Genomic DNA, 22,218 nt, shown 5'->3' on the forward strand with positions numbered 1-22,218 from the left:
CCTTTTCAAAATAGATGGCATGTTGTGACCTACCTGTTATTTGAGGGTACACGAAGCAGGTTCAGCTACAGGCACGCAGCAGCAGAAAACTGGCAGGGCCTGTGGCCGCCAAAGAGGGCCTGAGTCTTAGCCTTGCAAATTCTAAAATACAGAATCATTGGAGGATCCCAGCTGGTAAGGTCCTCTCTGTATCTCTCAAAGCATTCACAGCAGGCTAGATGTTTTAGGGAAAGTGGTCACTTTCCTTCATAGAGGTGACTAATTGAAGAACTGATCAGAGTCCACGAAAGAAACAAATGTTATGCTTTGACATCTGCACCAAAACTGCTCAGTACACGAAACAGAAAGCCAACTGGTTTTTTTAATTGTTTTATTTGGGAAAAGTGCTTCTTACAAAAGGGCAGCTGCAAAATACAGACACCTCTGCAACAGTTACTTGTTTTCTCTTAAAGTGAAAGAATGGGTGGGACCCAAGGAATCACAGCAGTGGATGGACCAATGAGGAGCATCTCCAAGTTATCTCCGAAACTAGAGCAACACAACTCAAAGCTAAAATTTCCAATCAAGAAATTCTTGTAAGAACTGAACTTTAGCCTGTCTCGTGGATTACCAGCCCTGCCCCCGTTTAGTGGGAAAGCGTGACTTACTCCTGCGCACCAATTACTCCACTACAAGAAACGTGTCAGAAAATTAAGTTTTGAATCACATCTGTCTGCCTGCAAAGCTCAGGGATGGAAGGAGGCAAATACTTCCAAAAACAAACACAAAAACCCAACAATGAAACCTGAAACAAGGACAAAGGTTTGTCCAAAAGTGCCTGGCCTGGAAAGGCGAGGAGACCGTAAAACATTAAATACAACTGCGTATCCGAGCCCGGGGTTGAATGTGTGGGACAACCAGGCGCACTGCTCTATTTACAGCTACCAAGACATGCTTTGTCCTTTACCATCTGTTGGCCACACTAGGCTGAAACCACTAAACCAAGTCTTTCCACTAAGGCTAAGAACACTGTGTCTATGCAGGGAGAAGCTTATCGCACGCTCACACTCGTGCACACCAAGTCCAGCAGCCCCTGGGAGTCCACTTCTGGCTCTGCATTTCTTTTATGCCGCTGTATCTTTTTGTACGTGTTCTTTCACAATCTGCCTATCGTGCTACACGGTAAAATCTCAACACATTCGCACCTGGTTCTGGTTACCCCGTAATTATTACTTGTGTGCAATTAAACAAGAGACCAAAACCACAGAACAAGGGCACAGGTGGGGAGTACAGGGTAGGGAACAGATAGTTGTAAAAACACAGATGTGCAGATTTCACCAGAAGCCTCAAGCATCCACCTTGTGAGTCTGCAGCAGGCTACTTGCCACAGTCCAGACCCTTCACCTGTCACCCCTATTCTTGGACCCGAAAGCGGGGCCCGCGCTGTTACGTTTGAACCCAGGGTCCTCAAAGTAGAGTGTGGAAAAGTCCGTAAACGCTACCCTAGAACCGTGTGAATCTGGCGGGAAACAGATGGCGCAACTAACCTACTCTGTCTGACAGTTAAATCCATGTTACGAAAAAAAACTAGCTTTAAGATTTATTTTTGTAACTTCTGGAAACAGAGGAGACAACACACTCCTTGGGGGAAGGTGAGGGGACGAGAAGACAGGCCCTGGGTGAAAGGACCACGACAGCACCTGGATTGGATAGGCCTGCCTAGGACAGAAACACGGGCACTGCCACACCACCACGGGGACGGCTCCTGGCTGAGGCTCGGCAGACCAGTGCGCCGCGCAAAGCTGCTATAGATCCAAGTCATAAAAATCTTCCAGCTCATCATGAAACAAGTCCCACTCGTCTTCAGAGTCTGTCAGGTCGTCGTCCCCACCTGCGGCCAAAAGCATAAGCAACATCTCGCCCAGCTCAAAGGTGACAACCTCCTCTTCGTCGTTGTCAAATGGGTTGCTGTTCTCTCTTTCCTCAATGAGCTCCCAGAAGTGGTTCCTTCGTTGGGCCTGTAAAAAACAAGGCCATGATAGGGAGGGCACTGTCGAGTGGCATCTTCTATCCTGGTGTTTCTAAGGCAAACCGTCCAGCACACCAGAGGGCATGACGAACAGACTTCTCATTTAGGGTTTCGACTTTACCAATTCCTACCCTCTGGTTACTTGATGCAAACCGTTTAGGCTAGAGCTCTGGGCACTCTGTATCTTTTCCTCTCCTATCCCTCCCCATTTCCTGCGGTGGCTCTCTCCTCCTCTCATCCTCCAGTCTCACTCCCAGACCTGTGCGGTAATCTCCTTCCCCTACCCCAATCTGCGCAGGACTCAACGGATAGCGTGGAATTTCCCCTCCTTTAAAAAAACAGCGAGAGTTACCCGGTATCTGCTTGATGTTCCCACTTTCTGTCTCTGTGGCTCCTCTCTACGGCCATCAGGGTACGCATGCTTGTAAAAACAGTTCCCTCCAAATGGGCAGCTCCCACGTCCTTCATCAAAATACCTGCACGCCTTGTTGCTGGAAAGGAAAATATCGCAACCCTTATTCACAGTGGATTTCAGGTCTGTATTTGACTATCATCCGGTATTTCGTTAAACAGGTAGGGATAGAACCAGCATGTTCGTTCACAGCCCTCCCCAAGGTGTATTCTTAAACATGTGTGCACGAATGCATGAAACACTAACTAGAAACAGACACTCTGTTCAAGTCTATGCTGTTTGTAACAGCTCCAGTACCGCAGATCCAGCAGAGAGAAAGTCTTCTAGAAGCCCACACACAAGCACATAGGACAACTAGAACATGGACGCAGAAGAAGGCAGAACCCCACTCATGGGGTTTCAGCAATCAGCAGTATAGACTTCGTTATAACACAGTCCCTTGGCGTGCACCCCAAGGACTGTGTTATAGCCAGGTACACAACGGGGAAGTGTAATCAGGGGCGACACAAGAAACTGTACTGGGAAGTCAAAGAAAGGGTAGGAAGGAGGTAGGAGTATATAATGCAGCACTGTTCTTTTCAAAGTGAACCCAAGCCATGTTGGGATCTTAGCCTGAGAAAAGGCTGCAGTGCTCATACCTCATTGCCTCTTTGTATTTCTGAATGAGTTTCTGCTTCTCTTCTTTCTCCTCCACCCAGTACTCACTTGGAATGACAAAGTTAGATGTGATCCGGCATTCTGGGCAGGACCTGGGAAACAATGAACAGGCTGCAATGCATATCCCCCTTTACAGGCCCACGCTTCAAGGACACACCCTGATGTGTCACCTCCATACTTAAAGACTTAACTGAAAGGCAAGTGGGCATTTCCTGAAAGGGTTCCACACACTGTCACACAACTGACCATTTCCTCTGAGGCAAGACAAACTCCTTCATAAGTTCAATTCAATGGCTAGCCAATTCACTCAAAAAAATGATAATAATAACAACAACTTCGGTTAAAAAAAACAAAAAAATAAAAAAACAAAAAAAAACAACCAAAGAAGACATTTCACACGGACTCCTTTTTCTTTCGTTTAAATAGATTTATTTCTTGTAACTTTGCTCTGTTTAGATTATGTAGTCTTTGTTCAGTTATGAGAACAATCTTTAAAGGATGGTGGATTATTGGCTAGCTTAATGGATGGAATAGGAAAGTGGAAAATGTAAAACGTCAGGAAACATACATTCAGAGCTAGGTAAGTTTGTTCGCTGAGCCTACACTGGCTAATCCATTAAACACAATCTCCTCAGAAAAAGCACGAAAGAATCTACTGACTGATACACAGGGTTTCCTCGTTCAAATGAAAAGTAGACCTATACCAACTAACCTAGAAGCTAGCGGAAAATACAAAGGAGAAGTCCCAATTAGAATACCCCAGTTTCAAGATAAAATGCATGCATTTAAGTGCGGTCCATCTGGTTGAAAGTTGGCACAAGATACTAAATTCTTCCCCAAAATAGAAAGCACAAACGGAGATTGGGGAGGAGTCTCACTTTATGATCTTGCTCTCAAATTGCTTAGCACTCCTCCACTTGCGAATACACTTGAGACAATAAGTGTGGCTGCAGTTGGAGAGAATCCCAAAGCGGCGCTCGCTGGGGCTGGCTTTCTCATAGACCACCTCCATGCAGACCCCGCAGACCATGTCCTTGCTGCGCTGGACAGCGAACGAGAGCTCCATGTCCTTCTCATGGGCCTCGATGCAGGACTAGAGACAGTAGAGAGAGAAGTGTGATCAAGACACTGAACAACGAAGGCTTCCACTGATAGCTCAAGACTGGTGTTCAGAGAAATCAATAGTCACCCAAAAAAGAGGTTCCCAATTGGACATCGAAAGCAGCTTTGTTCACAAGCAAATACAGTAACCTTTTGGGTCTTTACATCATTACAAAGTCAAACTAGAAAAATGCAACTTGAAGAACGGGGGGGGGGGGGGGGGGGGGCAGGGAGGAGAGGTGTCACCCAGTTTTCTTTACCCTCTGCGTTATGATCCATGTTGGAGACGGTTTTTCATACTGTTTATTTATCTCATTAAGGATGATGGAAACTAATATTTATTAGGGGACAACTATGTGCCAGGCACCTAATTTTCACATTAAAAGAAAAACCAGCTTTATTGAGGTATACTTCACATACCATTTTAATTCATTCTTTCAAAGGGTGCAGTTTAGTTATGTAACCATCCCCATAATCAATAGGAGAATGTGTCCGTTACCCCAAGAAAAACCCCACTCCCACAGCAGTCACTCAATCCCCCTGAAACCAGCCTCCCAGTCCTAGGCAACTAGTAATCTTTGGCTATGCTTATCCCGGGGCATATCATATAAATGTGTCCTTTAGGGACTGGCTTGGTCAGTTATCTACACTGTGGAAGGCTATCTGCGTGTAGAGATCACCTAAATAAACTTAAAAAAAAAAAAAATTACACTACTCTGAACATTCATGTACAGATTTGTGTAGATGTCCCACACTTTGTTTTAAGGGAGGTGTAACTGCCATGTATTACACTACACATACTTTTTCATTTTATAAGAAACATGTTAATTGTAGGAAATACAAAAAAGCAACCAAAAAGTCACCCATAAATCCACATAACCACATTTTAGTATATTTTATCTTTCTGAAACCTCTTTTTATTTATTTTTTTTTTATTTATTTATTTTTTTTTTTTTAATTTTTTTTTTTCAACGTTTATTTATTTTTGGGACAGAGAGAGACAGAGCATGAACGGGGAAGGGGCAGAGAGAGAGGGAGACACAGAATCAGAAACAGGCTCCAGGCTCCGAGCCATCAGCCCAGAGCCCGACGCGGGGCTCGAACTCACGGACCGCGAGATCGTGACCTGGCTGAAGTCGGACGCTTAACCGACTGCGCCACCCAGGCGCCCCTGAAACCTCTTTTTAAACAATCTTCAGAAACAGACATTACAAAGAGACAAAACAAAAGACGCTACTATCCCCAAAACATACCTGATTTATTTCACTTGCCTAATTCACACAACCAACATTGTGAAATATTTATTTCACTTGCCTAATTCACACAACCAACATGCTATGAAGGTAGGATTCAAACTATGTCTATCCTACATCATGCTTTACCCAACAACCAATTTTTATTAAACAGAAATGATAACGATTGTAGGCAAAATCTGCTCCAATAAATAAGATTCGTAATGCAATGTTTTCTCAACAAAAAATTTATGCTGCAATGGGCTTAAAACCGTAGCCTGCAATCTGCACCCTTTGGGTTTGAAAGGTAAAGCGGTGCCATCACCGTGGAGAATGCCTGGCAGTGGTTTCCTATGACCCAGCAATGCTACTCTCCAAGAGACTGCCAAGGGGGAAACAATCCAAGTGTCCATTCAAATGATGACTGGAAAGATAAAATGTGGTACAGCTATGCAGTGAATTGTTATTCAGCCAGAAGGAATGAAGTACTGATAGACATATAGGATTTCATTCAGAAGCGATCCCCACAACAGGGAAATCCAGAGAGACAGAAAGTAGATCAGTTATTTATTGTCAGGAGCTGGACGAAGGGCAGGATGGAGTAATGGAGCTAAGGGGCATGAAGTGTCTTTTGGGGATGATGAAAATGTCCTAAAATCACAATCATGGTAATGGTTGCACAACTATGTCGACAGACTTAAAAACAATGAGACAATCTTAGAAGAGTAAATTCTATGGAATGTGAATCTGGGAAAAACTGTTGGTATGAAAAAAAAAAAAAAAAAAAAAAGGAGGGTGCCTGGCTGGTTCAGTTGAAGAGCACGTGTCTCAGGGCGTCTGGGTGGCTTGGTCGGTTAAGCGTCCGACTTCGGCTCAGGTCATGATCTCACGGTCCGTGAGTTCAAGCCCCGCGTCGGGCTCTGTGCTGACAGCTCAGAGCCTGGAGCCTGTTTCCGATTCTGTGTCTCCCTCTCTCTCTGCCCCTCCCCTGTTCATGCTCTGTCTCTGTCTCAAAAATAAATAAACATTAAAAAAAAAAAATTTAAAAAAAAAAAAAAAAGAAGAGCATGTGTCTCTTGATCTCAGGGTCATGAGTTCAAGCCCCACATTGAGTACAGACAGCACTTAAATAAACACTTTTAAAGAAAATGAAAACATTTAAAGAGAAGAAAGAGCCCATGGTCTGAATTCTGAAAGGATGATTTCGTGATAAGGTATTCAGAGCCCAAGAGATAAAACCACTGAATTCACCAAGCGTTTCTCTGAAATTAACAATGTTTGTGAAAGGGGAAATCCCATCTCACACCTATTAGCACATGACCCCGCTGACTTACTTTTATATGTTGTGATCTCTGGGCAGCGTCCATGGGATGGAGAACCTGCAGCCCACACATGTCACAGGAGTCTCCGTGGAGATACACGCAGTTCTCCCCGTACCGGCACTCTCCCACGGCGGCATACGGGCAAAGCTGCTTCTTTGTTTCAGCCACGGTTTGCTCCTTCTCACATTCTTCCTTGGTCACTGAGCCCTGCGGGGGTGCTTCAGTGCAGGAAGGGGCAGCTGAAAATGTTTAAGAGGGCAGTAAAGGTCCAAAATGGGTAAGGGGGAAATATGAACTGTAAGGTAGTAACTGAGAACCTAACTGAAAAGAAAAAATGAGAACTTCAACTAAAGGCCAGTCTATTTAATCCCTTTACTCCTGAAACAAATCTTTCTAATGCTGGTATTTCCATGAATGGGCTTATTTAAAAGAAAACAAAACTTTTTAGGCACCTCTTCTACAATGGCACTGATTAAAGGAAAGAGGCAAAAGAAGCTTCAGTTTTTCAAAACATTCTAAATTCACTACTATTGGGATCAAAGTTTCTTTCACTCCATAGGTAAATCTTAGGTAATCCAATTTAGTGTATTAAGATTAGGTTAAGGAGCGCCTGGGTGTCTCAGTTGGTTAAGCATCCGTTAAGCATCTGGCTTCGGCTCATGATCTCACAGTTTGTGGGTTTGGGCCCCATGTCGGGCTCTGTGCTGACAGCTTGGAGCCTGGAGCCTGCTTCAGATTCTGTGTCTCTCCTCTCTCTGCCCCTCCCCTGCTCATGCTCTGTCTCTCAATAATAAATAAACGTTAAAAAAAATTTTTTTTTACAGATTAGGTTAAACATGAAGAGTGGAAGCAGAAGGCTGTGAATGAAACCCACCTAAAGGACGGACTACTATCTAGTGCCCTAAGTTGTTTTTAGTCCTCCAAATACTCACTACGGCCACAGTAGGGCTGGCCAGGAACAAACTCAATGGCATTCACCCAGTCTTCTGAACCTGCTCCTACACTTGTAAAGTTTGAATTTCGTGAGTCGGCTTCGCCTGTATTCATTTCAACAACTGGTCCAACTACCGATGAGAGACTTGAGGAAGCAGCAAGGGATGATTTTGCAGTTAGATCTGCCACAGTCACTTCTTCCTGTTTCAGTGGCTTGCTATGTTCATATCTAAAAGAAAAATTTAAAGTCAGCAGTCACTGTCTCACCAGCAGCCCCAAATGGGGTATGTATTTCCTGATCCTATCTTTGGGTTCTTGTCAAACTACGGTACCGATGAATCAGCTGGGAAATTGTTAAAAGGCAGATACCTAATTTCTTAGTCTGGAGCAGAGCCCAGGATTCTCCAGGTCTACCAAGGCCCCACAGGATGAGAATACTGCTAGCCCAAGGACTACACTGTGAGGAGCAAGGTCATACACCAGGGGTCAAGCAAACACTAAAGGGTCAAACAAGGGGTGCCTGGGTGGCTCAGTCGGTTAAGCGTCCGACTTCGGCTCAGGTCATGATCTCACAGTCTGTGAGTTTGAGCCCTGCGTCGGGCTGTGTGCTGACAGCTCAGAGCCTGGAGCCTGCTTCACATTCTGTGTTTCCCTCTCTCTCTCTGCCCCTTCCCTGCTCATGCTGTCTCTGTCTCAAAACTAAATAAACATTAAAAAAAATTTTTCTTTTAATAAAAAAAATAAAGGGTCAAACACATACTTTATGCTTTGCAGGTCATACTGTCACTGCCATAACTATTACTATTAAACTCTGTGATTATACTTCAAAGGCCACCATACGTGTTACTTAAGTGACTGTACATGGGTACATACTATACATGTGTGTATTCCAGTAAAACTTCATTTATCGAAAGAGCTTTTGGCCACGTTTGGCCTACACACCAGAGTTTACCCCCCCTGTCACAGACCACCCACTACCCCTTAGATTCTACTCCAATGGGGGCGGGGGTCCTGCAGTTTCCATGGCAACTATTCTAAAGACCCCGGGCAGCCAAAACTGACCAAAGCAATGCTAGGGTGCCTGGGTGACTTAGGGTAGGGAGGGGTTGAGCCTCCCACTCTTTTGGCTCAGGTTAGGATCCCATGGTCACAGGATCAACATGGGGCTCCACTCGTCACTGAGCATGGAGCCTGCTTGAGATCCTCTCTCCTTCTGCCCCTCCCATTTTTATACACACATACCCTCTCTCTCTCAATAAATAAAATTATTAAAGAAAAAATGCAAGGGTGACAAATTCAACAAGCAGAAACATGGAACATTTTACCAACACACACATTAAAATGTTCACACTATTAAACGGAAGAGATAGTATTTTCATACATTTTTTAAGCTTATTTATTTTGAGAGCATGTAAGCAGGGGAGGGGCACAGACAGGATCCCTGGCAGGCTCCACACTGTTAGCAGAGACCCAACATGGGGCTTGATTCCAAGAGGCATGAATGAGATCATAATGAGCTGAAATCAAGAGTTGGACAGTCAACCAACTGAGCCACCCAGGCACCCCCCGGAAAAGTTTAACTTTTTAAATCAAATCTGCCTATTTAGGCAAAGCCATGCCCTTAGTGCAGAATAGATCTATATAAAATGTGACTCTGAAGCAACGATTTGTGAGTTAAGCACTAGGAGAGATCAAGTACAAATAAACAGCAAGACTCTCATTTTGAAAGGCAAAAAATATGGTTCAGTGAAGCATGGACTTTAGGAACAGGGATCAGTCTCAGACCCTCAGACCAAACTCAACCAGAGCTAAAAGTGGCTTTGACATTTTTATGTTTAAGTGGTATATATTCCTTTGATTCTAAAACACATTTACAACATTTAAATTATCTATTTATTTTTAAAAGTGAGCTCTATGCCCAACGTGGGACCTCAACTCACAACTTGAGATCAAGAATCACACGCCCCACCAACTGAGCCAGCCGGGCGCCCACTGACATTTGTTGATTATTACTTTTTCATTCTTTTTGGGGGAGCAACTAGAATTGCAATCCAGGAGACACAGATTCAGGTAGCAACCTGACTTGTGTTCCTGGTTTCACCATTTTAAATTGGTTGGAAAAAAAGATCACTTTAGGACACATGAAAATTATATGGAACTAAAATTTTAGCATCCCAAATAAAGTTTCATGGGAACACAATCACATCCAGCAGCTTATGTATGATCTATGGCTGCTTTTGTATGACAAGAAACCACGTGGCCTGCATAGCCAAAAATTTATTTTCTGGCCCCATACAGAAAAAATCTGCCAAGTCCTGCTTTAAAGGACTCTTGGATCTACTGGATTCAGAGCCCAGGACAATGTCTTCATTATAATTAAGTTAATTCTTTAATGGATTATCACAGAATCAGTGACCTTACAGTCAAAGTGTTAAGTGAAGAAATAATGCTGAGACAACACTGAAACTAATATTGAGCTTTTCTTTCACATCTTGCAAAGAATACTTTGATATAGGATCAATTTCTATGTAAGGAAGTTTAATCAATTTTCCTTCCAGCTCTAACTAAGAGAAGATAAACATTTTTCCCTCCAGTTGGCTACTTCCCGCCTCCAACCATTCCAAAGTCTGGTATCTGTCTTTAAATATTTTAAAACTTAGGGGCGCCTGGGTGGCTCAGTTGGGTGAGCGTCAGACTTTGGCTCACGATCTCGTGGTTCATGAGAGCCCCGCATCGGGCTGTGTGCTGACAGCTCAGAGCCTGGAGCCTGCTTCAGATTCTTTGTCTCCCTCTCTCTATATGGCCCTTCCCCTCTCAAGCTCGGTCTCTCTCTCTCTCTCTCAAAAATAAACAAACATTAAAAAAAATTTTTTTTAATAAATATTTTAAAAGATTTTTTAATGTTTATTTTTGAGAGACAGAGTACAAGTGGGGAAGGGGCAGAGAGAGACAGAATTTGAATCAGGCTCCAGGCTCTGAGCTATCAGCACAGAGCCTGATGTGGGGCTCAAACTCATGAACAGAGCCTTGAGATCATAACCTGAGCCAATGTCCAGCACTTAACCGACTAAGCCACCCAGGCACCCATCTTTAAATATTTTAATTTATGGGACTCAGTGGGTCTATAGGGTAAGGGCCTACCATAGCAAAGGTTGTCACCTGTCAACCAAGGTTCTCCAATGGTGTCCAGAAACAAGGAGGGAAGGTCGCCTGGCTGGCTCAGTTGGAAGAACATGCAACTCCTCATATCAGGGTTGTGAGTTTGAGCCCCTCGTTGGGCAGAGGTAACTTAAATAAAACTTAAACAAACAACAAAAAAAGACAAAGGAAACGAGGGAGTTCTAATAGCATTCAGCAGGTGGGGGCAAAGGATACTAGACTTCCTGCCATGTGTACCACCAGCTCTGGGCAAGAACGGCCTCACTTCATAACAGTGTCACCACTAGCAAACACTGATGCAGTAATTTTTCTGAACTGTTGGAACTAGGACTTTTATCTTTCATTATAAACTACTCCCTCTGTGAGGAGTTCAATTAATTGAAATCTCTGGGCATTGGCCAAGTTATATTTAAAAAATCCCTATACCATAAGAGCGAAAGTTTAAATCATCCAGGTGTAATTTTAACAAGAAAATAAGCAGTCTTGGAACAAGCACCTCCGTAAAATTCCTTCTTTAGCTAGTCTAGAATCAGTCTTTTAATGATCACCTAACCTATTAGGGGTGCCTGGGTGGCTCAGTTGGTTAAGCGACTCTTGATTCGGGCTCAGGTGACGGTTTGTGGTTTGTGAGGCTAAACCCTGAGGCAGGCTCTGCCCTGTCACTGTGGAGTCTGTTTGGGATTTTCTCTTTCCCTCTTTCTCTGCCCCTCCCCCACCAGGACTCTAAACAAACAAACAAACAAACAAACAAAAAAAAAAAAAAAAAAAAAAAAAAGATTGCCTAGACCAGTCTATCTGTCCCAAACAATTACCACCGAAGCTTCCTTTCAGGCAGGCTATTAATACACAGGTTTCCCTAACTCCTTTCACTTTATCCAAAGGGCTCTAAATCGAGCTCAAATCAGGACTATTCCCCAGAGAGGGAGCTGCACCTTTCCTATAAAGTAAACTTATTAGGTGACTCACATCTGCCTAAATGTCAGAGCCTCACCAAAACAAGGGCTCACTCCCTGGCCTTCAACCTCCGTCTACCACAAGGAAACTCACGGATTACGGGAATATGCTGAAGATGGGACATCTATACTCTTTCTACTTAGTCCCAAAGGAGAACACGAAATGCCACTGGGGCTGGCAAAGCTACCTGGAAAATAAGCTGGTGATTAACACAGAACCCAGGCCTTAGCTTAGATTTCTTCAGTTTAACCTTTTTTTCATTCATTCCACCTATATGACCCAATCAGGTGAGTGCCTCTACTGGAATAAGAAGATCATCCGTTACCTAGCCATACCTCCCCTCCTCCTGTCACACAGCAAGCACACTCTCCAGGACGTCTCTGGACTCATCTCCTCTTGACATTTCCTCTCTCCCTGGACAGAGTTTACAAGGATCCTCAACAGACTGGCTAGGCAAAGAACCCAGCTCCCCTACAATTAATCGGCCTAGAACACCTGCAGAGACCAACCCATGAAGAAATGCTTTTATATTTAGTATGATAGGGCTCTAGACAACCCCCCCTTTCATACTGTGACTAAAAAGGATAAATAAACCTGGGGGGGGGGGTATTTTTTGGAGTAGAGTGTCACTGTCATTTGTCCCCATCTCCAGTAATACTGCAAGGAAAAAAAAAATCAGCAAAGAGTAAAATGATTGACTTAAACTCAGATACCAAGAGGTTCCACTTCTGAGCTTCTAGTCATATGAAAAAAAACTTTGTCCTTAGTAACTTCCTAGTAAAATGCATGTGGGATGACCTACCATTAATATCCCACCCATCAGTAATTCAGTCTTTTGAACTCTTTAGCATTTGAACACAAGAGTTGACATAATCCTTTTCTGAAAGAATGATAAAATTGGCTGACATTCCCAAAATGTCTCACCTACTGTGATGGTTTAAAATATGTCCAGAATTCTTTGCCACTACTCCTTTCAAAAGGTGGAGCCCAATCACTCTCCCCTTGAACATGCGCTGGGACTTGCTGACTTGTTTATAATAAACAGAATATAGTGGAAGGGAGTGTGGGACTTCTGAGACCAGGTCATAAAAGGCACTGTGGCTTTGTCCTTGCTGGCTCTCTTGAATCACTGGCTCTGGGGAAAAGATAGCTACCAAGTATGTGGACGCTGAGCAGCCCCAGGGAGAGGTCCGTGTGGTGCGAACTGAGGTCTCACAGATAGTGAGTGAGCGAGCCACCCTAGAAGTGATCCTCCAACCCCAAGACTTCAGATAATGTCAGTTCTGCCAGAAATCTTGACTGCAACCTTGGGGGTCTCAGAGCTAGAACCACTCAGCTAAGCCATGCCCAGATTCTGACCCCCAGAAACTATGAGACAATGTCTATTATTTCTAAATTGCTGAATCTCCCAGTAATTTATAATAAACAGGTAACTAAAATATGTGTTTTCTGCTCAATTGCAATTTCAGATTATGGTACCAATTCAAAGACAGATTATTGGAATTATGTGTCTTACTCTTATCTTTTCTCCCAATCTCTCCCAATCCACCCCTGAACAAAACTGATCTGTAGAATTCTTACCTGCAGCGGTCTCCGTAAATACAGTATCCTCGCTGAAAATACTTGCACACTACACCATACGGACTGTCAGAGAGGTCATGCGAGTAGCGACAGTTATCTCCTTCCTTACAAACCCCATGCATGAAATACCTGTGAGAAAAAGAACCACAAAATTGGATTTAAAAAGTCTAGAGCCAGGGGCACCTGGGTGGCTCAGCTGGTTAAGTGTCCGACGTCAACTCAGGTCATGATCTCACAGCTCATTGGTTACAGCCTGCGACCCGTCCCGGCTCTGCACTGAACCTGAAGCCTGCTTTGGATTGTGTGTGTCTCCCTCCCTCTCTCTCTCTGCCCCTCTCCTGCTGGTGCTCAGTCTCTCAAAAATACATAAACGTTAAAAAATAAATAAGTGAAAAGTCTAGAGCCAGCACTAAAAGAATTCTTAGCCAACGTATCAGTAATATACTAGTACTGCATGGCAGCAATATATTCTATTACATGTGAAATGAACACAGAACACGTAGAATTAGACCGTATGGCAAGATTATCCATTATGGTACCACAGGAAGGCTGCCTATGCATATGTGCACCAATTCAGATTTAAACTTTGAGGTTGGTATTAATCTGACCACTGTTCTCATTTTACAGTCCTGAGGAGGTAGCTTCTTGTTTTCCACTAACTTTAGCCAATAATAGCAGCTCTATCTGTAAAAAAGTCAAAGATAAAGAATCAAGAAGCAATGCAGACCACAACGGGTCAGACTACTGTACTTCAAGAGACCATTTTAATTCTTTCAAATCCACATGTGAAAATAAAAACCAATTTTGCCACAGAGTTAAAGGGCAATCACGATGTCCTATGGTTAGTATGTTGTTCCTGTGCCTTAAAGGGTTACATGTGTATCTAACCAGCAGCTTCCAAACACCAAGTATCACAGTCGGAATTACTAGGACTTACTTCCTAAGGGAATCCGGACTAGGCAGCACCAGCACCACCTGGGAATTTGCTAGAAATGCAAACATTAAGACCTCACTGCCTATCTACTAAATCAGAATCTGGGGATGTCCATATTTCTCTAAGTGTAACTTATGTGGATTAGGTAAGTGATATGGGTCTTATTTTTATAGATAACCCTAATCATGTCAAGTGAGTAGAACCACCACCACCACCACCGTCCATCTTCCCACCACTGACTTCTGTCAAGGTTTTTGTTTTTTGTTTTGAATTCTTTGGTCCAGGGCACCTGGGTGGCTCAGTTGATTAAGGGTACTTAGGTTTGGGTCATGATCTCAGTTTGTGGGTTCAAGCGCTGCATCAGGCTCTGTGCTGACAGCTTGGAGCCTAGAGCCTACTTGGGATTCTGTGTCTCCCTCCCCCTCTCTCTGCTCCTCCCCCACCTGCGCTCTCAAAAATGAATAAACATTCTTAAAAAATGTAAATTCTTTGGTCCTTCCTTTACTGGTCTCTTTCTCTTGAGCAGAGTACTGAAGATTTAATTTTGGCAGGCCACAACTCCCCCAAATATGCATCTATGTACAGCTGGCAGAATAAGAAAAAAGTGCCTATTTCTTGGATGTAAATATGGCTGGTCTTGCAGATGACATCACTATATCCAAGAGTGTCACAGTTATCTGCAGGTGGTAGGTACAGTAACAGAAAGTACAACCCCCTTGCCCACTGAATGGTATGTAAAAAAAAAATATTCAGATTTACCTAAGGAACTCTGAAGAAGTTCCTTCAATTGAACTGTCCCCAAATTCGAATGTGAATAGTTCTATGCAGGGATTACCTGCAAGTGAACCTTCTACATGACAACAGGTAAGATGGCAAGAATGTAACATGTTAGTGGAAACAAACGGTTAAAAAGATCAAGATCCTGAAGTGCTATGACTGCAGTCCATTAAAAAAATATAAAAATATAATTGGAAGTCAAATTATAACTATAACCTAACTTCAACTGTTACTAGGTTTGCCATAATCTAACTCAGGTCTGAACTTATGCTCAACTACAGGGCAACTAAACTAGTTCTATCAATAGATAATTTCTGACTGCATAAATGAAGACATCAACATTACACACACACCCAGCACCTAAACAAGCCAATGATAATTACATTGTAATCACCACTACAGTATAATTATGCCTCAAAGTATTATATATCAAGTATCCAGTTGCTAATAGGTTATCCATTTGAAACATTGTCCACGCCCGAATACAGTTGTTTACTGTCTCACCCCTGGTAGGAACTTTTGCTTTTTAAACACAAGACAAAGGTGTCTGAACAGTTGTTTACGGTCTCATCCCTGGTGGGAACTTTTGCTTTTTAAAGCAAAGGTGTCTATACCTTTGATATTTCTTCGGGATCAATCTTAAGTCAGAGATACACAGACCATTTATTGATTCAGTTTTAAGGCTTGATAAACCCTCTAGAGATTTCCAGCTGGGAAGGTAGCATCTAAATCTCAGGCACAATACTTGAAATTTTAGGTTTGTTTTTAAATCCCATTTGCCAAGTTTTCATTCATTCAACTGCTGTACTTGGGTTTATGACCCTCTTCACTATGTCAGATTTCATCTTCCACCACTCCCCTGCCTGACCATAACTTGGGTTCTTAAACCAGTTGCTTCATTTAAGGAGATCAACTTCCGGGGCGCCTGGGTGGCTCTGTCGGTTAAGCGTCGACTTCGGCTCAGGTCTGACCTCACTGTTCGTGGGTTCAAGCCCCGCATCGGGCTCTGTGCTGGTAGCTCAGAGCCTGGAGCCTGCTTCAGATTCTATGTCTCCCTCCCTCCCTGAGGCTTATACTCTGGGTGTGTGTCTCTCTCAGAAATAAATAAAAACATTAAAAAAAAATTAAAAAAAGAAAAAAAACAAAACAAACAAGATCAACTTCCTAAAACCTGCAACTTAACATTCAGTAGGACACTTCATTAGCACCTTTGTAAAACATACACAGCTATTTACTTGCTGACATCCATGAAGGGTAGAAACTCTTGAAACTCCACAAAGATAGTAAAAACTCAACTCAAAAAGATGGAGCCAGCCAGGCACTCCCCATCAGAAGTGGGAGACTCACTTCCAGCTTTGTCACTTGCTAGTGATGTCATCTTAGTCTCACCAATCTTTATATTTTAGAACTTGAAAAAAAGGGCAGGATGTGTGAGTGAAGTCACTGCATTAGGCCTTTGTTGCTACTCTGGCTCCCTTACACCTGGGCCTTCCACAGCTTCACCCTGACCACACTCAGACCGCATTTGGGGACTGTACTGGTTTCTTCCCATGCCTGATAGGAGGTGTATGTGAACAGATCAGTTGAGAAAGAAGGCAAGACAGCTAGATGTCATGCCACAAGAAGATCTGAAGTTAACCGGAGTAATCTAGCCAGAAAACAAAGGAACAACCTTTTCGGGAACTATTCCTGCAGAAAGCTATACCATGCGTGGTTCAACAGGAGGACTGAGAAAAAGAACTACCCAGCAAGAAGTTCTGTGGTCCAGAACTAGCAACACCGAAGGAATTCAAGCAGACACAAAATCACCGGATACTGCAGAATCAACAGAAACACTAGAACACAAGTCCTAATCAGTTACTGCCAAATACTAAGCGTTAATTTACATGGTGTTTACTACGTACTGTCTGGGTTTTTGGGGTTTTCTTGTCTTTTGTCCCTCAGTGGTGTGAACGGTATTGGTACACCCAAAATTATATATCATCCTCACAGTGAAACCCCTCCTTGCCAACTAATTTCTAAGAGATCATGACATAATAGAAGTTACAACAGAAAAGTGGAGAAGGGCAAGCCTCTCCCACGAATTTCTCCCCAAAACAAAACCAAAATAAATGCTTTTTATTTTTAAATGCCACCACCAAAAAGCCACCATCCAAATTCACCTTGATGTCATTGCCTAGACTAAGCCTCCTTTGGTAAAAGGCCGGGCCACAAGGTTTCTAAGGTTCCTTCCACCTTGAAGATTCTGGGACTCCAGGCAGACATTGTCCAGCCAGGAATAAAAACAAACATAATCGACTAGATTCTACCCACTGCTGTATCTTTTGGAAATCTAAGCATGTTTGCCAAAATATGTTACAAAAACCACAATATTAGCTTGTGAGGGTACAAGAGAAACAATACCCTCAAAGCATGTCTAGCACTGTAACAACCTACCTGTGGATTTACAGAAATTACTGAATGAGAATTTGGCATTTACCACTTAACTGGCTGACATTCCTTACTGGGATATTTAGTTTTTGATGAGTGCATGTATGCTGTTTCTCAAACTGGACTGTAAATTCTTGGTGGTTAAGGACCATGGATTTCTTTTTATGTCCTACAATACCTATACAAACAATACTTACATATTTAATAAAAACTGTAGAAGACACCTAGGTGTCATGCAAATCGTAATGCCAGTAACAAATTAATTTCTTAATGAGCTGTGTGACTTTTTCAATGTCACCCCTTCAAAGCAAAACCACACAGGTTGCAAGTAATAAATTTCACTATGGATATCACAGCACTTGCATAGACTTTCTGGAGTAAGTTCCTTTATTTAAGCTATACCTACACTCAAAAAAGCAAAAAACCTTTTAAAAAATAGAAATGAAGAAACACTTGTATTTTTTGTTACATTATTCCAACTGCCAAACAGTTAGTTATATCTACCACTGCAGAAGCACTCTAATCAAGCAGTGTCTTAAATTCAAAATTACAGCTTGCCAAATTACCATCTATTCTTTTAAGTATTATTTTAATCCCACACTCAAAGAAGCTAAAACCAATAGCCTACTTCATAATATTCCTCCAATAAAAAATATGAAAAATGGCCAGGTGGGGGCAGCATAATACAGTTCCTCAGAAAAGGTATATGTAGTTCGGTTTTTCTTAAGCTGCATAAATAAAAGTGAGATAGGATTCTGAGAAATATATTAAGAAAATAGTAACCAACAAGAATATACAAATGAGTTGGAACAATTAAAAACAAGTGTCTGTCAACTGGAAAGGGAGAAACAAACTGTAAGAGCATATGCCCTGAGAAAATAGTCTTAGTCAAATTGCTAGACACAAGGAAATAAGCAAAAACACTATAAAAATACGGCACTATCGTGAATTCAAGGGAGACTTAGCTTTCAAACAGAATAAAGATATTTATAATACAGTGCATCTCTACATTCCCTTGAACATCTAGCATTCTCTCACTGTAAGCACTAATGCTTATTTAATGAATAACTGACAAAGTAGTCTCCCAAAACAATGTCTTTGCAAACTTACAAGTTCATTTTTTTTAAATGAAAGCAAAGGAATCCTCAAGCACGTGAAGTGGGTAATTTTACGTGTGGGTTTACCAACATCAACAAGCTGTTACCAAGTACAGATAATGACAAATGAAACAGGGTCCGTACTCTAAGAAAGCTCCAAGTCTACAATAAATGACATATTTGACATAGTCCTATCCCAAGAAAAAAGGTTTTTTTTAAAAAACAGGATATCATATTGGTACATGGAACAACTGAAAACAATGTCAAATATTAAAATTAAGACGCACCAACTAACCTATACTTTTAGATCACTTTCTCCAAGTTACATACAGGTTTACATAGAAAAAAAACGAGTACATCTAAGCTTGTATCTTTCACACAATGCCTTTTCAAAATACTAGATTACTGAGCTATGCAAATTTTTAAAATAACATATACTGGTTCCTGGGCAAAAAAATTCCCACCAGTCCAGGGACAATCTAGAATACTGCATCCACTCAAAGATCCTAAAGGCAGACAGCAAAGAGGAATGATTAGTCTGGTAAGCTATTTTGAATTGATTATATGCCGGTGAGGAACCAGAAAGAACAGGGAAAATGTCTAACAGCAGGGAAAGTGAAGTGAAAAAGTGACCATGAATTCTGTGCACTGCTGTAAAGGTGGGTTCAAGTTACAGCTGCAAGATAAAAATGAGGGGAAGTATGGTAATTTCTGGTTGGTGATGGGTATTCAAAGCTAGACTATATTGAGACTGGAGATAAGTAAAATCAAAGCATTGTATAGAATTCTTAAAAGAACCCACATATTCAAAACGTTTTCAGCATATAGAGGTAGACTGGGAGACTGCAGAGGGAAGGGCTAAAAGTTCAGGAATATAAAAGTTACACTAGCTATTTTTAAAAGATCCAACTACCACGTTTAAATCAAGTGCAGCATTGTGGAGGGAAAAAAAAATGGTAAACACAAACAACCGGTTCCATGAATAGGAACTTTAAAATTCTCATTCTTTAAGATACTGCACTTGACTCCATTCTTACCATATACAAATGAGAAGCTTCCTAAAATAGCTTTTGTTTTTCCATTCCGTTGCGGAAAACAAACTTTATTTATTAAGCTTATTCATGCCTTATATGTGTATTACAGAAGAACGCTTCAATATCGCTGTTAACACCAGGACAGTGAATTCTGCGTGTTAAGACTATTCTTACGTATCGTATGGAAATTATCCCACGCGGGTTCAAATTGGCGTTCCAGGTTGATTTAGAGAAAGGAAAAGCTTCTGGGCGCTAGTGATCACTTCTAAAAAAACCCAAGTATAACACCCATTTAAATGCACTCGTATGTACAGCGCGATCATTTTTTACATGCGTACACTCAACGTATTTGTAACCGCCATCCACTATTTTTTTTTTTTCCACATCCTTGCATCCGATATACCAAACCAAAACAAAACTGCTCTGCTCCGGGAGCGACAAGCTCTTTGATTCCCCTTCAAAAGAAAGAAGGGTGGATTTCAAGAGAAAACATCTCGCCGCGGGAGGGGAATGGCAGCACGTACAATTTCGGGCGGAGGAGAGGATCCGAGCCAGGCACTCGGTACTAAGACAAAGCTCAGAACCGCCAACCTCAATAAACATACAAGAAAATAACAAAAGCTACTTCTCGGGTGCGGCGGAGGGCGGGGGCGGAGACGCGAGCGGACGTTACCAACGGATGACAAGGCGCCGGGGGCCCGGCAGCCAGCGGACAGCCAGGCCACCTCGCCGGTGAACGCGGCTGCGCTCCCCGGCCCCACAGAGCCGCGGGGAGGCGGGCTCCAGGCAAGAACACCCACCCCTTCCCGAACCTGCGGAGGTGCAGGCAGGGGATGCGGCATCCCGCGACAATGCGAAGGAGGGAGGAGTCAGCCCACCTTTCCCTCAGCGCGGCGCGCCGCTCGGCTGGCGCAGGGAGGGGCGGGGAGAGCGGCGGGCGGTGCGGCGGCCCCGCAGCGGCGCTGCGCGCGCTCGGGCCGCGGCCGCCGGCGGGGGTTGACGCAGCGCGGGCGGGGAGGCCGCGGCGGCCAAACGCCGCTCTTTTCCTTCCTCCGCCCGCCCCCGGCGGACCGCCCGCCCCTTCCTCCGTGCCCTCTCCGCCGCCTCGGTCCCCCTCCCTCCCGGCACCCGGCGCCAGGCTGCGCAGCGTCTCACCTGCAGGTGACCTGTTTAGTCCAGCCGCCGCTGCAGCCGTCGCTGCCGCCTCCCCCTCCCCCCGCCCCCGGGGACGGGGAGGTGACTGTGGGGATAGGGGTGGGGGAGGCCGCTGCCACCGCCGCCGCTGCCGCTCCTGCTCCTGATGTTGTGGCTGTTGTTCCGGGAGCTGCAGCCTCCGCCATTACTGTTTATCCCACACAGCAGTGGCACCGGAACTTCCGGGATCACATAGTTCCGGTCCGGCGGCCGGAGGAGAAGGCGGCGAGGCAAGGGGAGGGGAGGGGAAGGAGACTGGGGCGCCCGCTCGCTCCCCTCGGCCCCTCGTCGCGTCTCCCGAGCGCTCCAGCCGCTCGAACTGCGGGCCGGAGCCGCAGCGCCCGCGGCCCGCCCCCAGCATCCTCTGATTGGCGGACGAGAGAGCTCCGCCCGCGGGGGCGGGGCGAGGGCCGGGCTCCGCCAGGTGGGCCCGCCCTCACTGTCCCCCCACCCCCCGACTCACGAGACTCCACATCTAGGGAACTGAAGTGCAGGTTTCAAGCATGTAGACCCAGGAGTACTTCCCTAGTGGAAGCTGATGCTGTGTTGGGAGGGAATTGGGATTTGGATTGGAATCCAGAATTTCCCATTTGCTGGCTCTACCCATTATTGGCTGAACGAACTTGGGGCTAGATACCCATATTCTCTTAAGCCTCAGTTTCCTCATCTCTCAAATGGGGATGCTAGTAGGCCCTCCCTCACAGGGTTGCTGTGAGGATTAGGCACTGAGTTTAGTGCCTTGTACATAGTAAACAATCTTCTCTATGCCTCCAATCAGGGTGTGATCTGAGCCCCAAGATACTAGCATAGGAGACAAGCAAAGATTGTGGACTCAGCTTGTCTCCCTGATCTCCTGGTCTCCCCCATTCCTTCCTATGTGCCTTTGAGCAAGTTAATTTACCTCAGTGCTCCTGCTTTCTCGATCTGTAATTAGTTAATGAAATGAGACAATGACTTTCAAAGAATAAAAATGGCACCTAACACAGGTGGTTGCAAAAATTAAATGAGAGTCCATGGAAAGTCCTTAGCACTATTCTTTCACACTGTAGTTAACAGATGACAAATAACAAAAGGTGTCTGGAATTTCCCAGCTTCTCACAGCCATTTGTGAAACTATGACAATTAAAATGCATATAATCCTATTTCCCCATCAATGTCCACTCTCCTCTCAGATGCTGCATATTAAATCCTGAGTTTTCAAGCCCTCGATTTGCTTTTCTTCAGTCTACCTTAAGAAAGTGAAAATCCACCCCACTGGCAACCAGACCACAGTGTACCTAACAGACACAAATAACAGTGACAGAGCCAACAGAAAACAATGTTTCTCCCAAGGCCTCAGCATGGCTACAAAAAGACAATCCCCCCCCTTTTTTTGGTAACAGCTTTCTTAACA

At 43.8% G+C, this 22,218-nt stretch overlaps 1 protein-coding gene across 2 annotated transcripts; it reads right to left on the reverse strand.

Annotated features, from left to right (window-relative positions):
- Positions 1-353: 353 nt before the first annotated feature.
- On the reverse strand, positions 354-21,152 carry MKRN1 (makorin ring finger protein 1). Of its 2 annotated transcripts, none has more exons than XM_047834118.1 (8): positions 20,787-21,152; positions 13,360-13,488; positions 7,665-7,894; positions 6,745-6,971; positions 3,956-4,170; positions 3,059-3,169; positions 2,361-2,499; positions 354-1,997 (listed from the first exon to the last, which is right to left on the reverse strand). In XM_047834118.1, exons 1-8 carry the CDS (start codon positions 20,969-20,971, stop codon positions 1,785-1,787), a joined length of 1,449 nt encoding a protein of 482 aa, XP_047690074.1. In that variant the 5' UTR covers positions 20,972-21,152; the 3' UTR covers positions 354-1,784. The 2 variants fall into 2 exon arrangements, with proteins under 2 accessions (XP_047690074.1, XP_047690075.1); XM_047834119.1 differs by lacking the exon at positions 20,787-21,152 and adding an exon at positions 20,510-20,529.
- Positions 21,153-22,218: the final 1,066 nt, after the last annotated feature.

The sequence above is a fragment of the Prionailurus viverrinus genome, chromosome A2 (assembly GCF_022837055.1).
Source record: "Prionailurus viverrinus isolate Anna chromosome A2, UM_Priviv_1.0, whole genome shotgun sequence".
Lineage (NCBI taxonomy): Eukaryota > Metazoa > Chordata > Mammalia > Carnivora > Felidae > Prionailurus > Prionailurus viverrinus.